Source organism: Leptonotus elevatus, chromosome 13 (genome assembly GCF_054856555.1).
Source record: "Leptonotus elevatus isolate MCC_2025b chromosome 13, RoL_Lele_1.0, whole genome shotgun sequence".
Classification (NCBI taxonomy): Eukaryota; Metazoa; Chordata; class Actinopteri; order Syngnathiformes; family Syngnathidae; genus Leptonotus; species Leptonotus elevatus.
In genome coordinates, this window is record NC_141251.1 from 14,377,605 (window position 1) to 14,393,417 (window position 15,813).

General features: G+C 39.5%; 3 protein-coding genes across 13 annotated transcripts in view; all 3 read left to right on the top strand.

The window, feature by feature from the left end:
- tacc2 (transforming, acidic coiled-coil containing protein 2) overlaps positions 1-4,752 on the top strand; it is a 48,595-nt gene extending 43,843 nt beyond the window's left edge. For all 11 annotated transcript variants that reach the window (XM_086092313.1, XM_086092315.1, XM_086092316.1 and 8 more), the window contains 7 exons: positions 238-378; positions 610-686; positions 2,197-2,240; positions 2,993-3,153; positions 3,238-3,344; positions 3,509-3,629; positions 3,860-4,752. In XM_086092313.1, the coding sequence (XP_085948439.1) occupies positions 238-378; positions 610-686; positions 2,197-2,240; positions 2,993-3,153; positions 3,238-3,344; positions 3,509-3,629; positions 3,860-3,925 (717 nt within the window). In that variant the 3' untranslated portion in view covers positions 3,926-4,752. The remainder of the gene's footprint in view (positions 1-237; positions 379-609; positions 687-2,196; positions 2,241-2,992; positions 3,154-3,237; positions 3,345-3,508; positions 3,630-3,859) is intronic.
- A 469-nt stretch (positions 4,753-5,221) lies between these two features.
- On the top strand, positions 5,222-6,575 carry mplkip (M-phase specific PLK1 interacting protein). The gene is made up of 2 exons (XM_086092211.1): positions 5,222-5,612; positions 6,047-6,575. The coding sequence occupies exons 1-2, from the start codon at positions 5,298-5,300 to the stop codon at positions 6,155-6,157; spliced, it is 426 nt and encodes a 141-aa protein (XP_085948337.1). The 5' UTR covers positions 5,222-5,297; the 3' UTR covers positions 6,158-6,575.
- A 146-nt stretch (positions 6,576-6,721) lies between these two features.
- ly6pge (lymphocyte antigen 6 family member pge) lies at positions 6,722-10,048 on the top strand. The gene is made up of 3 exons (XM_086092212.1): positions 6,722-7,128; positions 8,153-8,269; positions 9,069-10,048. The coding sequence occupies exons 1-3, from the start codon at positions 7,068-7,070 to the stop codon at positions 9,245-9,247; spliced, it is 357 nt and encodes a 118-aa protein (XP_085948338.1). The 5' UTR covers positions 6,722-7,067; the 3' UTR covers positions 9,248-10,048.
- Positions 10,049-15,813: the final 5,765 nt, after the last annotated feature.

Here is a 15,813-nt window from a genome sequence, read left to right on the forward strand (position 1 = left end):
CAATTCATTCTGCAGCTGACCAAGTCTTCAGGAACATCGCAAGCCTGCCTCATTTACATATTGATTTTGCTGTGTGGTACCTTTTGACGTAATTGGATGCTGCCTTGTGTTGAGGTTCAGGTTGCTGAGAACATTCAGGCCAGCCGGCGGCGTGTGGCGGTGTGTTCTGTCTTGTCTGGGATTTAACTGGCGATGTTTCCTTTCCTTTCGCTCCTCTCATTCGGATTCTGGAAGCAGCACAGAGATGTGTCTTTACCATCAGAGAGTTCAGTATCCAAGAGTTCACTGTACGCCCGGACCGCCACCGGATACATCGATGGAGAGAGTCCGCATCTTCCCAAAGAGATGAACCACTCGCTGGGAATCGCAAAAGAGGAGGTACCCAAAAACCTATTTATTGCATGTATGTAGGTTGTTTTTTCCTCCCCTCAAGATATTAGGGTCAGCTCTCAGGATGATGCAATTTTACACCAACATAAATTGCTGAATGATTATCAACGAATGAATGATTGTCAAATATTTGTGTTGAAAATGTGTCCAATATTCATATTGTTGTCTTTGTATGCATGAGTGTTTCAAAGCTTTATTCAACAATGCTTCCTGGTTTAGATTGCAATAAAAGAGAGGGAGGTGCTGGAGTGGCAGAGGAAATATGAAGACAGCCGTCAGGAGGTGCAGGAGATGAGGTATGAATTTGTGCTTTTAGTTGTCACTAATTACGTGTTGTCAAATGGTACACAGGATCTGGCTTAATGTTATTACGCCAATGCATTGATTCACTGCAACTAGTCCAGGGGTCTGCAACTTGCGGCTCTTTAGTCCCCCTCCTGTGGCTCTTTGTGGATCCCCCCCCCCCCCCAGTCCCCCAACGTACCCGGTAGTAGATTTTTTTTTTTAAATACAGTACATATTTATCTTTATTTTTAGATACAATATTATTTAAATAAATTTATAATTTAGATTAAAAATATATATATAATAATTAAATATTCAAAAACCGTCAGAGTCCAAAGTTTTAAGTTTCAAGTTACTTAAAAATGTCCAAAAAGGAAGAGGAAAAGCAGAAAAATAACATGAAATGGCCCAAACAGTCGGAAGGAAGAAAAGAAAGAAAATGTTTAAAAAGTAACTGTCAAAAAAGAAGAAGAAATCCCGAAAAGAACCATAAAATGTCCACAACGTTGTCAACCACGCCCTCCCACCCCTGAAAAAAAAAGTCAGAACATTGATTTAAGAAAAGGCAGGCTCTCCTGTTCCCCTTAATTGAGTACTCCAAAAACAAGAAGGAATCCCAAATATTACCATGAAATGTCCACAAAATTGCCCAAAATTTTCAGAAAAGGGATAGCAAAAAAGTCATTAAATGGCAGAGGCAGAACATTATCATGTCCATAAAATTATATATTTAAAAATTTTAAGAAATTTGACAAAGTCAGAAAAGTCTAAAAATGCATGAAAAATTACACGCACAAAAATCCAAAAACAGAAGATTTTTATAGTGTAGCTCAAATTAACACTATCTTGGGCCGTCCGTACATTAGACTAACACTAACACACTGTTTCCTTCATCACAATCTTCCAATGTTTTGTCCAGACAGATAAATAACAAAAAATATGTTGTTTATTTAACCTAAAATGGCTCTTTTGATAGTAAAGGTTGCCGACCCCTGAACTAGTCAGCAGATGCCCGGGATGAGCAGATGATTGTGATGCTCCCTAAAAAAAAAAAAAAAAAAAGGCATATGGAGGGAGGGGCTTTGGATACAACCGCCTCAGCCAGACCCATTTGTACGTCAGGTTTTATAATGCTCTTTTTCAACAACTATGATAACAGTTTGTTAAACAAATGCCTGTTCATGGACTTTAAAAGGATGTGGAGAGAAACGTCAGAAGGTTTAGGGTCGGGGTCCATCTGGCAATATATTTGGCTAGACTTACTTCATTTAGAAGATTGTGATCAGGATAAGGAGGACAAAGGGAGGGGGCAATGCTAATAATTCCTCTTACGTTTGTTAGCCTTCTTTTCCCCTAACAATCATAGAGAAGGAAAATGGATGTAATAACTCTGAGAAGAAGAAAAAAAAATCAACACAAGTGTATTTTATTTTGTGCTATATTAACTAAATGCTTATTTCAAACTTCAGTGGTTATACTGTATATCTATCTGTCTAATAACATCCAAATTCTCATTTATAGGAGAATTGTTTCTGAGTATGAGAAGACGATTGCTCAGATGATCGGTGAGTTTGGGATCACATCCATATGACTGCAAGCTATTTTGTGCACATTCAAATTGCTTTGAGTCACAATTCCCGACACAACTTTTTGCCGCACTTCAAATTGGGAGTATACACATGTGCATTATGCCAATCCATTTCCACAGTACCTTAACGTGCTTCAGCTCAAAGCCAGCTTGACCGCCTGCTCTCGTCCTTTTTCCACAGGACTTTTCAAATCCGTAACCTGAAAGTCACGTTCTGCTAATGCTCGGCTCTCATTTGCCTTGGGCTCCCAGCTTGACTTAACACAGTCCTTTTTGTTTCTGTTCTGCCCCTCTGTTTGCGCCTTACTATTTGATAACCCTGACAGGCATGCCAGGTGAGTACCGCAGACTTGTGCTTCAACTCATTTGTGCCCGCTCGCATCTCTCCATCCGTTTGTCACCGAGGGAGCCAACACCGCTCACAGCCTGCCTCACGTCCACTGACTCGTGCTTGCCCCTTTTCATTTCATTTCATTCTCATTTGTGCGTGGACACTTTATTGGCATTTTTAAGTGTTTTGAAGAATTATTGTTCTACAATTGGACAGAACAGAACCAGTGTGATAGCTGTCTTAAAAATCCCATTTTTCATTCAGTCTTCAATGTAAATGATCCATATAAATATTTTTCCAAATGTGTGTTGTTGATACATTTTTGACATTGTTGAGCCAGTTCAATTCTCTTCAGCAGATACACTGATGCATGTTCTGTGTATGTGTACGCGTGTTAGAAGATGACCAGAAGGAGAAGTCTCTGTCCCACCACACCATTCAACAGCTGATCATAGAAAAGGACCAGGCTTTAGCCGACCTCAACTCGGTGGAAAAATCTCTAGCAGACCTCTTCCGACGCTATGAGAAGATGAAAGACGTGCTTGAGGGCTTCCGCAAGGTAACTTTTTTTGGTTGGGGCTTGACAAAAAAAAGCTTGGAAACCAAGATGAAGATAAGGAAAATGATATGTCATTCTGTGTAGAATGAAGACGTTTTGAAGAAGTGCGCTCAAGAGTATCTGTCCAGAGTCCGCAAAGAGGAACAGCGGTACCAAGCTCTGAAGATTCACGCAGAGGAGAAGCTAGACAAGTAAATCCAACGCGTGCTTGTCATTTTGATGATGGTTACTCACTTTGCCCAAAACAGCAAAATTCTGTAAACACACATTTATATTTCATGATCCGTTTCCAAACCTGTGACTTCCCTCTGATATCTTAAAGAAGATTCTGCAAAGGTGACTTTTGTGTTTCCAGGGCCAATTTGGAAATAGCTCAGGTGAGGGCTAAATCCAAGCAGGAGCAGGCTGCCTACCAGGCCAGTCTGAGGAAGGAGCAGATGAAAGTCGAGTCTCTGGAACGCACATTAGAGCAAAAGGTCAGTCGGATAAGCACTTCATCTGGCCAGGCGGGAATCATATTTGGGTGTTCATCAAGTGAAATGCAATGGGACGTGGTGGTCAATATTGTTCAATAATGACATTTTGAATGTACATTTATGTCAATTAGTACCCTCGGGTGTTAAAAAAAAAAATCACATGAATTGCAAATATGTGTGGGTTTTGTTGTACCCTAACTACAGAATTTGTCTGCAAAACTGTTTTCCAGAACAAAGAGATCGAGGAGCTAACCAAGATTTGCGATGAGCTAATAGCCAAGATGGGCAAGTGTTAGCACGCACACGCCGTTTAGGATCAGTCGAACGCAACAAGCCGTGTTCACACATGAAAGGATGAGTTGTGTGAGAAAAAAATATATATTAGAAGGACTCTTAAAGCCACACTGGGCTTACGTTTTCTACTGAGCTGCACACAGATGGCTTCCTTTTAATCACGCTGTATATTTTTGATGTGGCACTGTATTGTACTGTATCAGGGGTCTAGTTTAAAGTTTTAGAAAGTGTACCATGTCATTAATTTGTTGCGTGCGTGCGAGCATATGTTGATGATTGCTTGTGGATTTTATTGTTGTTTATGATGTTGCCATGACAGCCACTGAGGGAGAAGACTGTTTACCCACTCCTCTTGATGCCTCCTCCTCTAAAACTATAAATACAAATAAAGAATGGGGCAGCAGCCTATTTTGTAGAATGATTCAGTGCTAAAAGAATAAAAATAATCACTGTAGCTTATTGCATGCAAGAAAAAATAAATCTTGTCCGTTTTGTATACAATGTAGAAAATGTTCATTCTGGAAGATACATTTTTTTATGTGCTCTATATAAAACACATTATTATTAATTTGTCTGAATTATTCATAGGCAGTAGGTACAGTAAAATGCTTTCTCAATGTAACCTTGTAGATATTTGTTATACTTGTCATAGCCGTCTTGATGAGACCATGGGACTTTATTTTTCTTATTTTATTTTGATATAAACCAAACAAATTTTGACTGTATTCAGATGTGCCCCAGTTCTTCCTGGGTTGTTGTGTCACACTCATGTATGCACAGCTGCTGTACAGCATATGCTTACAAAGTGCAATAAAAGATGGCAATAGAAGACAGTGGTTATTTCCTTGTGCCGCACCCGTCACACACTTACCTATTGAGTAAGATTTATTTTTTTAAATAAATTATAAATAACAATGGGGTTATCCCATTGCATTGGATATGTGTCCACGTCCACCGATAGATCTTCAAATCTTGTATTCCTCAAGCATATATTTTTCAACAATTAGCAACAAATCTTGTCTGAATAAATTGTGTTTTGAGTTTCACTTGCTGTTATTTACATTATTAAAGGTTCTGTAATATTTATTTATTAATTTAACCCCCCCCCCCTCCATAAAAGGAATAATCAAAATGTATAGTTGGTTAATTAGAAATAATAATACAAAAATACAAGGATTATGTTTGTTTTTTTACAAAAAGAATGACCGTTCAAAAAAAAAAAGCAGAGGAACACGAGTGGAGAATGGAATGCCCGCTGGGTGGCGCTCCAGTTATAAACTCAGAACACTTGATTTCCTGTTCCGGTTCATTTTCGTTCTGTTTCAATCCCATCGCAAACAGCTTCTGTTTTGAGTGAGTCCATTTTCAACCAATATGGATCAAACCCCGACCAGACCTGGATGGAACGAACGGTTTCCCTCCCCGCCTTCAGGTTGGGCTCGCACACCCTACAGAGGTACTGGACACCGCGGTGGTCCTCACGCCCGGGGCTACCCCTCTTACTCGTCCAATTCTCCGACGTATTCCCCCGGGTTTAACCGTAGCCATTGGGGAGGTTCGCCAGGAAGGTCCGGTGGCGCAGGACGGGGCTACGGAGGTTCTCCTGGTATGTTCGGCAGTGGTGGCCGCAATTTCGGAGAGAAACAACGAAGGGGAAACTGTTTCGGAAGGCCAAACAACTTCAGTCCGGTAAGCTACAAAACATCTCATGGTACTTGAACCCAGCCCTTCATTCCGACGGAATCAAATGACAACATACACATTTACGACTCGTTGGAACTTAATTGTTACTTTTTGCCGTCCAAGCAACAAATACATAAGAGGGGCACGACTTCCGGTGAAACGCCACACGAGTATTTGTTTTCGTTTCCGGTGCGGTTTATTTCAACATTTTTAGTTTACCTCCCAATCTTAATAAGGTTGAGCAGTCACATTTTAGCCTTGAAAATGATTGATCCAGACCTTTTCTTGATTTTTCCACCCTGCACTCTTAAGTGTTTACTTGATGTGTTTTCAGTAAACAATATTTAGTGTGTGTTAGTATAAGCGGACTGTGCTGAATGCAAAAAATCTTGCAAATATGTGTGAATAAAATGACAACATACGACTTGTGTTGTTTTCAGCGCGAGTCTTCTGACTCGATCGAGAGGTACTTCAGTCCGTCCATGTTGGAGGATCCCTGGGCAGCGCTGCAGCCAAAGCACACAGAGGCGCCGACCAACAACAATCCATAAACGGGATCAATATCGCGCAAGGGCAAGTAGCCGGGAGGTTCCTGGTTAATGCAAGAATCATTCAGTTTGATTGGATGTGTCTACATTGCATAATAGGGTCAGATGCAAGTTTTATGCATTGCGTATTGGGATGTTTGTGGCCTATTTGGGGTTAACAGAAGGCCCTGCTTGAACATTTGAGTGTGAGAGGCGATCCATTTGATGTGATGTTTGTATTGTATATAAAAGTGCAGATATGCATAATATTTGGGATTATTTTTTTTTGTAACATAGAATTAGGCTTGTCTGGTGTTTTTTTCCCGCTAATGCAAAAACTGTTTGTAAACTTGTATGTGTTGTACACATAATGAGTAAGTTTATACACTATTTTTGGACTGCAATTGATGACATTGTTATTATTAAATTGATGAAAAACAAACCTTTTTTTCTGTGTATTTGCTTTACTTTATTTACCTGTCTTTGTGTGCCATATTAGAAACAGTTTAAATATGGCACAGCGTCACCGTCGACAAATGGATATATAAATACAAAGTACACAGGGTCTTAGAAACTTAATGAGTCACAGTTTAGAGGGGATATACTGTCAAGTAGGGATGAAGTAGTGACCACTCACACCGAGGATGGGTGTGGCCTATAGAAGGAGATGCGAGAGCTCCAGGTCTAGAACTCTACTTCTGTACTTTGTGTCCGTTTGAGGATATATCTGTCTGTAGTAAAGTGGTAATTCTGAACAGCGACGGCCATATTGAGGGTCTGCTAATCTTGTCCGCGCAAGACAATATTAGCTTGTCCGACAAATCGGATTAAGTTTTGCAAGGTGGTGTTGGGGTGGGGGATTCATTGGGGGCAAAAACAACCCCGCTTTTTTTCCATCTTGAGATCAGGACAAGGACGTTGACAGGACAGCACCATGAGAGCTTTGCTGTCCTGTTTATTGATTTTGCTTTGTGTGGTCCTGCTCACATCAAACGGTAAGAAGTCTTTCTTAGTATTCTTTCCACCCTTGAGATTGCTGCTCTACTTTCTGTCGACTTATTTATATCATTGTTTACTCTTTTGTCGCTGTCCGTCTTGCGATTAGCCTGATTTTCTTTTCTTTAATCTGTCAGCATGATGAGTGAATCCAAGCTACACAACACTGTGCAATTAAAATTTGAGACATAAGGTGTTCATAATGATATATATATATATTTTTTTTGTAAAAAAAAAAAAGCACAGTCAGATTTTCTATTTTTGCCTCTGTTTAGTTGTTGTCCATCAACCGGCATGCAATCCCCGCATCTAATCTCTTAATAGGACTGCGGGCTAATGCTTTTATCGTGTGTGTGTATAGCACTTGTGTTTAGGGGATTGATTGGAGTCAGCATGGGGCCTGGCATGCCAAGTATAACACCTGCACTACAGCAGTAGTGACTCGTCTTCACGCAAACAGTTGCAGGGCACAAGATGCACTCCTTCAAATAGCGCCCACACAAAACAACCTGCACGGCGGTGTTTCACAATAGTCATTGCTTAGTATCTATATTGGGGAGTATTCTAAATTATTTATTTAGAAAATACACAAATGTTAAAAGATATATATGTTGTCGTCTATACATGTATAATATACTACACTGTATTTTTATGTACATATACAGTATTAGGATTAGGTACAACTTTGTCACTACTGTACAGTGAAATGTTGATTGACAGTTATTTACTGATTAGCATACCACAGGCTAATAGCTAAAAAGCACATTTTCACATTAACAGCACCCTCGGATAAATAACTGATATTGGCAAATGATGATGATTTTGTTAGTGTATCTTTATTAGCCTTTCTGTTTTAATAGTTAATAACCACTTTAGCAATAAATTAGTTTATTAACAAATTTAGCATTTGCCTGTATTGCCTAACTAGCAAGCCAGTCGTTTTGGCACCAAATCAGTTATTATGAAACCATTCAGTAATTTTTTTTTATTAAGCACTCCTCTGTTCTGTTGTGTCTTCCTCAGGTACGGCTCTCCAATGTTACACCTGTATGGGCTCCAATAATGAAGACTGCAACCGACAAGGCTCCAGAACATGTCCCAGCTACTCTGACGCCTGTGCTGTGGTGGTGGGCCAGAATAGTGAGTCCAACACGGACAGTTTTTTTTTAAGCTTCAAACTCACTGATACCAAAAATAAAAGACACAATTGTATATTTGGTCATTTGTTTTTCAAATAGTGTATAAAGTCCAAGCCAAATAAAAAATAAATAAATGACAGCCATTTTCTGGTAAATGTCAATTTTATAGGGAAGAGTGCTTTAAAAACATAGATGACGTGCTGCTACCATGGCAACACATACGGTGGCTTATAAAACGTATCCATACCCCTGTTCGAATGCTAGGTTTGTGTAATAAAAAAACTGAGAGATCATTAAAAAAAAATAATCCCACCATTAATGTGACATATAACCTCTAAAATCAGGTGGAAACTTTTGCAATTATGGCCCAAAAAAATCAACCTGGGCGTCATAAGACTGCAACACATTTCTCATGTTTTGGGGAGATTTCGTTAAGGTCCAATGTAACCAAGGTTAGACTTTTTAGCATAATTCCAATATATTTTTGTCACAAACACAGCACACCATATCAATAGTGAATAGGAAAAAATGACAGGAAAAACCTTCTAGAACATATAACATTTAAATGGTAGCTGGTGTGTGCTGACTCACCGGTGTGACTGGTTAATTATTTAAAAAAACAGCCACATCCCCAGTTTTTATAAGAGGGTGTGCTGTTAGAAAATTTTTTTTTAATCAATTTGCTTTCCTTAAAAAAAAAAAACGGACCTCTTGATGGCTTTCTGAGCCATTAAACTCCCACTTAACATAATCGAATAAGAGCAAAGTTAAATGAGCGTGACCGAATTGTCTGTTGTCAGGCGGAGTGATGAAGTCCTGCTCCTACAAGTCCTTCTGCAGCCAAGCTGGCAGTCGCAGCTACAGAGTTCACTGCTGCTACAGCGACGACTGCAACGTCACAAGCGCCGCTCACAGGCCGCGCACACGCACCTATTTCTTGTCGATTTTAACGTTGCTCTACCACTGCTTTTTCAGGTAGACCATGTAAAAAAAAAAAAAAAACTCTAGAAAGTATCTCATCTACTGTATATGATTACAGCTCAAATACTCTTCAACCTAAAATGCCATCGACAAACATATTTAATGCGTTCTTGGGAAGCTCATGCGCATTGAGTTGCGAGATTAAAGAGCTCACGTGGCTCTGGCTTGTGGTGTATTTTCTTAAATTAATCAGATGAGGAAGAAGGGAAGTACTGAAATAACATGTGTTGATCATTTCTGAAGAGCCAGAGAGAAAAAGGAAGGCGCGAGTAGAAGCGAGTTGGCGTGCCATTGCGTCATCGGCCTATTGTCGTTTGATGAGCTATTTTGGAATGTGGTGAGAAAGTCATTATCACAAACTGCAAATCCACGTAAGCCTTTAACCTGTGACCAGGTGTGTTGCACGGACGAGGCTTTTTGCTCTCAGTGAGGGCGACGCTGTGGACGATCGTGTACATAATACACAAGTGGGGGCATCCACTGCTTTCATCACTACTGTATTAAAATGCAATAAAGGAAAAAGTTTATGAAACTCAAAAATACATAAAATACTTTAAGCAACGTTTTCTTTGTGTGTGTCAATAAACAAAGCTACAGATGCAGGTTTTTATTCTACTAAAAACAATTTACAGTAGGCCACCATTTACGCTAGCAGTGGATCATTGCTGATGAATGATTGTAGAATTGTATGTCCATAATGGAATGTAAAAAAATAAAAATAAATTTATTGCAAGTGCTGCTGTGTTCATGTTCACCTTTTCAATGTCAAAATGAATAAACTAAATATTTCTGAACATAATTATTATTTGTGTCCTTATATGTCTCAATTTTCTCAAATAGAGTGAAATGCAAGTATCAACACTCAAATAGAAACCTAATGAGTACAATGTTTAGGTTCCAACATGTAAACATGAACAGTTGTAGTATATTTACATGGAAATATCTAAATTAAATTTGGTGAACGCATTGACAGAATAGATCTTTGCTCAGATTGGTTAAAAATAATACAACTCCATGAATCCTGAAATCGGTAAAGAAAGGCGAGGCAAAAAGCAGGGCAGCTTTACAACGTAACTACTATATGTGCGTTATTTTATTAAATGCATAACATTATAATAATTTAAATACAAAGTACATAAATAAAACACATCTTAATAAAATGACTAATATAGGGTTTAATTACTAAAAAGGGATTTTTTTTGCTGTGTGAATATATCAACCGTGCATTTTTCAATTTTCCAGTCATGTATGTTCACATAACCACCACTGGGAGGCAGTCTAACCACACTTAACTTCTACAAACACGCTCCAACCTCCCGTACAGTTCAATTGACCATTTTCTCTTTAAGTTACTGTTGAGAATGTCAGTAGTGCTATTTAATTGCTGTCTTTTGATAGCTTGCTTTATTTACACTTTGAATTCCTTTCGTGGGCTCTTCTCTTGCTCATTTTGTGATTTCTGGACTTGTGGACGATGGTAAAAGTTTCTACTCTCCTGAGCATGTTGTTACATAAAATCTTATGACATTTGTCCCAACAGCCAGCAGTTTATGTTATTCTGATATTTTCCCAATGCAACACAATGCACACACTTCCTTTCCATGGTGAAAAGAAACGGCAGATTGTATTGCTTTCTGGCAGAAAGTTTCTGCCTTGGACTATCATAGCAACCAGGCAGATTGTTAATAGTCAAACGACATTTGATCACATTTTGAAATAAAGATAATCCCCACAAATCAAATGACAACGACCCAAAGCCCAATTCTTTTCAATAAGCGGAGAGCGTCATTTCACCGAAAAGACTGCCATTTTATCTGGAGTAAACCAGCCTCTATAGTGAACAGTAATAAAAAATAAACCTTCAATGAATTTTTCGGACTTTTATATTAACATGCAGTGCAATGCACAACATGTAAAAAAACAAACAAAAAAAACATTAACAGAATTTCAAAACTAATATAAAATCCTCTCTCTATGTGTCCTAATAGCTAAAATGTCAGCTAGCTTCTCTCAATCCAATTCAGAGGATAGTAGATCTACCCAAAATATTTCAAGCAAAAAACAAACAAACACCGGCTACAAGTTATATGTATGTATATGCTGGGACGCTGGGATTCTATTTGCGGGTGCTTGATCACCCCCAAAATGGGCAAGAAATGCCTTCAGTAGGTACAGTATTCCAAAACACTGGTGGTATAGTGGTTTACTGGCAGCGTATGTTCACTTATGGTGATGGAAGTCAATTGTTGTCTGGCTTTATGTCGCTTATGATTGACTGGCGACCATTCCAAGGTTTATTTAGCATTTTCTCTGCGATAGGCTCCGGCTGCCTGTGACCCTGAACATGATAAGCAGTATCAAAAATATGATAGGCAGATCAGTAAATGCAATAATGGCTAAAGCACATGGATGAATTAAAGCCCGTGCGTGGTTTTAATGTCAGTCAATGTACGCCCCATGAACAAGTATGTCTTCCAAGCAAAGGCCATCGCCATCGCAGTTGAGCTGTTTCCATCGGAATTGTGTTTTATCCCCAAATCTCAGGCACCCGGAGACATTATCACCACAAATCCCACCACCTGCCCTTTAAGGAAGCAATTGGGAGAGTAAAAAGGCAAAATAAAAGCAATGCATTGCATCTTCCTGCCTGTATAAGACAGCAGTTTATAGACTTGGGATGCATGGCCTGTTTGTGATAACGGCAAGCTGCAGCGCAGCTGATGTCAAATAGGAAAAACTGGCAATAAACAATTAGAATCAACGCATATTTTAGGGAGTGATCTAATTGAGAGAACATTACAAGGATGACGCAGATGGATTACTCTCCTTACTGTACGCAAAGAAAATCACTTAGTGGAATGATCCCATTAAAAAAAAATAATTCTTAGGCCAGTCTCAGTTGTCCGTTGAGTGTCTTCCTCCAAAAAGACTTCATGAATTATAAGCTGGCCATGTAGCTTTAAATCATTAAGCGGCCAACAAGACCAGATAGTGTGACAAGTGGTTGCAAACACTCACATGTTGATGCCTTTGGAGGGCAGGGGAAGCGGGAGGGGGGCAATATAGAGCGTGTGAGACGATGGCCGTGTTTACAAGCGCCCAGGACCCGGCTGGTCGGCCCGAGTTCATCCAACGGTCAATGGTTCTGAGGTCTTGGGTCTTTTTGAAAAAGATCTGTGAAGCAGAATTAAAGTGATCTACCTCCGGACTCCGGACGAAAGAGCAGAAAGGCTTTTTAGTCTGTGAAATGAGGAAGAGGAGAAGTACAGAGAGAAAGGGAGGAGAGGAAAGAAAATGAGGGAGGGGGGGTGGGGGGGGCATAATGTAGAGAGTAGAGGAAGAATTGTGTTTAATGAGTGTGTTCCCCTGCCTGAGTTACTTTGAAACATAACTAACTGGCCCACCTTCTGTGAGGCCAGCCGGCTGGAGGGCAGGGACAAAGTGAAGCTGCAGACACTCCACAGAGGGGAAGTGCCTGAAACAACGGCAAAATCAAGTCTTCACTTTTGAAAACGTTATCTATAACTCTGGTGGAAAGTTAGACAATGTTTTTACGTACCAAGTTTGTTTTATCCAGAAGTGTATTTCCAGTCTGTGGGTTATTTTGCATGCGAAGACTTTGATGTAGGAATTCCACAAGCATCCAAATATTCAAATGAAGGGAGACTTGATAATAGAATCAGATATGTCAGTGGCCCATGGAGTAATGGCAGCCGCACAGAGAATGTTAATCAGACCAAATATTGCTGCCCTGACTCGTCCTGATAAAGGAAAGTATCATTTTGACGAGACATATTTTTATGCTCGGAATTCATTTCCGCAGCAATTAATCTTGACGCGTTCTATAGTCTGCTTACTGGGAAAGATGATTAAAAGAAAAATGTTTGTTGTTTTTAAAATTGCATTTGTATCGTATTTTTTTTTTTATTGTATTTTTACTATTGAGTTATTTTTTTTCCATTCCAGAGGGCCATGTGGCTGGTGACATTCATGTAATCTTTCAGATATTAAATACATATCCTTTTATTGTGCTCTGTAAAGGTGAGGCTTATGGATTTCCTCTTGTGGCAAAAGTGTTTTATTTATTCATTTATTTAATAATATATTATAGCCTCTTTCTCCAGTCACCAATCCCCAAGCCCCTAAAGCCTACTACTGAGGAGCATTTCTTAATTAAACCTTTATTTATGTATTTGATTGGTCTATGAGGAGGTGAAGTCTGAGATGTACCAATCCAGTCCAATATATGAACTCGAAGGGTTTAAGCCCCGGGGGGGATATGTAGGTGTTTATAATGTGAACATCAGGCCCAGTAAAGGCTGCAGTTTTTGTCTGTCTAAAGCTGGAGGCTTAACAAGGAGGAGGTGAGCCAGTTGTCATGTGAATAGATGGAAACTAATGAGATGATCCTTGTTTAACAGAAGGCGGTAAAACTAGCATGGAAGAGGTGGGATTACACTGATAAACAAAACTAGCAATTCACTACTTTTATAAATCTATTTTTAGGAATTTGATGGATTGATGCGGAGGACACATCTGTCTGAGGCCGAATATTCCTTTTATTAGCCTGACAACAGTATTCAATGGACAAATCCTTATTAACACGGACATGCATGAATGCTGACAGACGACTATAGCAAGTGGAAGTCAACCCAAACAACATACAACAAAAATGTTGTATGTGCCACTAAACACGACATTCTGATTCATATTATTTGTGTTTTTATCTATCTTAAATGGCGGCCATTTTGCCACTTGGGTGCTAAGGTAACAACCAATTACAGCTCAGCTTCAGAGAACAGGTGAGCCATGAGCCTGAAACAACTGCAATGTCATTTTCAGTCTTACAGCAAGTGGCAAAATGGCCGCCGACTGAGATATATAAAAACGGGTGGATTTTGCTGCTTAACTCATATTCCACAAACAAAATATTAACCAGAATATCATGTTTAGGGGAGTCAGGTTGCAGAGAAGATATTATTGTCAAGAATATTTTTGGACTGACTTCCCCGCTACAGCTAATTTTGGGCATTTAATAATTTTAGTGACCTAATATGGGGGAAAGAAACATAAACGGATTAAATGTCAATTTGTTATTACAGTGGTGCCTTGAGATAAGTTTGACCCAAAACCAAAGAATTACACCTTATGTATTTAAAACAACCACATGCTGTATTTAACTTTGCCTGTAAGTCTGCTAGCTTAATGCTAGTACATAATTGGAAACGCCATAGACTAAAAAGCTAGGCTATACGGATAGCACCCATGTGGCAGTGTTTTAAGACCTAAAGAAACGGCTATTTGAAAATAAATGCGAACGTTTTAAACTTTCTGCCGGGTTGTGAGGAGCTTTTAGCTCAATTACCCATTGCTGATGTCATACTTTTCTTCCTCAGATTGGAAACCGTTGAACTGAATCAACAGCATCTCTCCCCGTTGTACTCAAGTATTTGCTCTCCATTTGGCTTCAATTGCTTGAAGGAACAAATAGTGATAAACCAAACCACATTTTTAATCAATTCATCAATTGATTGTAGCTAATAATGAAACATGCGGTAGCTAGCTCTGGTGTCAATTTATATTACATTACACGACATAATGAGGACTTGTTGACTGTACACGCTCTTAATAAGACTTAGACCGATGTACCGGTAGGTTGGTCCCCTGGAGATTGTGTTGTGCAACTGCAGTAAACCTGGTAATAAATACGAAATCATTTCTCATTAAACAATATTGTACCTCGATTCTCCATCCTTCATACGCCAGCCCCCTTCTTCCTCCTCACCCCCCACAGGGAACAGCTTAGGTCATTACAGTCTGCTGTCAAAACCTGTGACCGCTTCGTGTTGGAGGCCCGGATTAAAGGCTGTGAAAACAAGAACTAGCAGGGAAGTGAGGTGAAAGCTGACAGAGGGAGCAAGGCCTTAAATATTTTCTTTTTCTCTCTCTTTTTATTCCCCCCTTCCCTGCCACAGTTGACCGCATGCTGATTCTTGCAGCTACTTTGCGGGGAGCTGCGCTAATGTGAAGGATGTGGAGTCTCACGGAAAACAAGGCAAAGGAGGATGTGAATGTGAAATGTGAAGATTTCTGCTTTTTTTCAGGGTGGTGATCACTGCTTCGGTCAGTTATCGGCGGATGCTGTATAAAAGCTCAGATTCTGTTGTCGATATGTTGTTTGTCATTTGTCTTGCTCTCTCCGCATATTTACAGTGTGATGCCATCTGAAAAGGCTTACGGAGCCATGCAGCTGTCAGCATGGGTGAGGATACCATTTGTCATTATCTCGCACATTTTCTGAATCAGGCTTATCAAACTTCCATATTTCAGCATTTCTTTTTTTTTTTTAAGGATCATCTTGGCTGGTTGCTTTGCTCCCCTTAATCAAACTTGACTGCATTTCTTGACATTAATTTCAAAAAAGGATGGAATTTTGTGTGCGTCATGCGTTTCCTACTTAGTTGGCCTGCTTGGCCTTTTATTTACCACGACCTGCTGGCCCATAAATCAGTAAATCCGCTTTTGGTGTTTAAACACCTCATTGCGTTGCATCAGTGTGTCTGA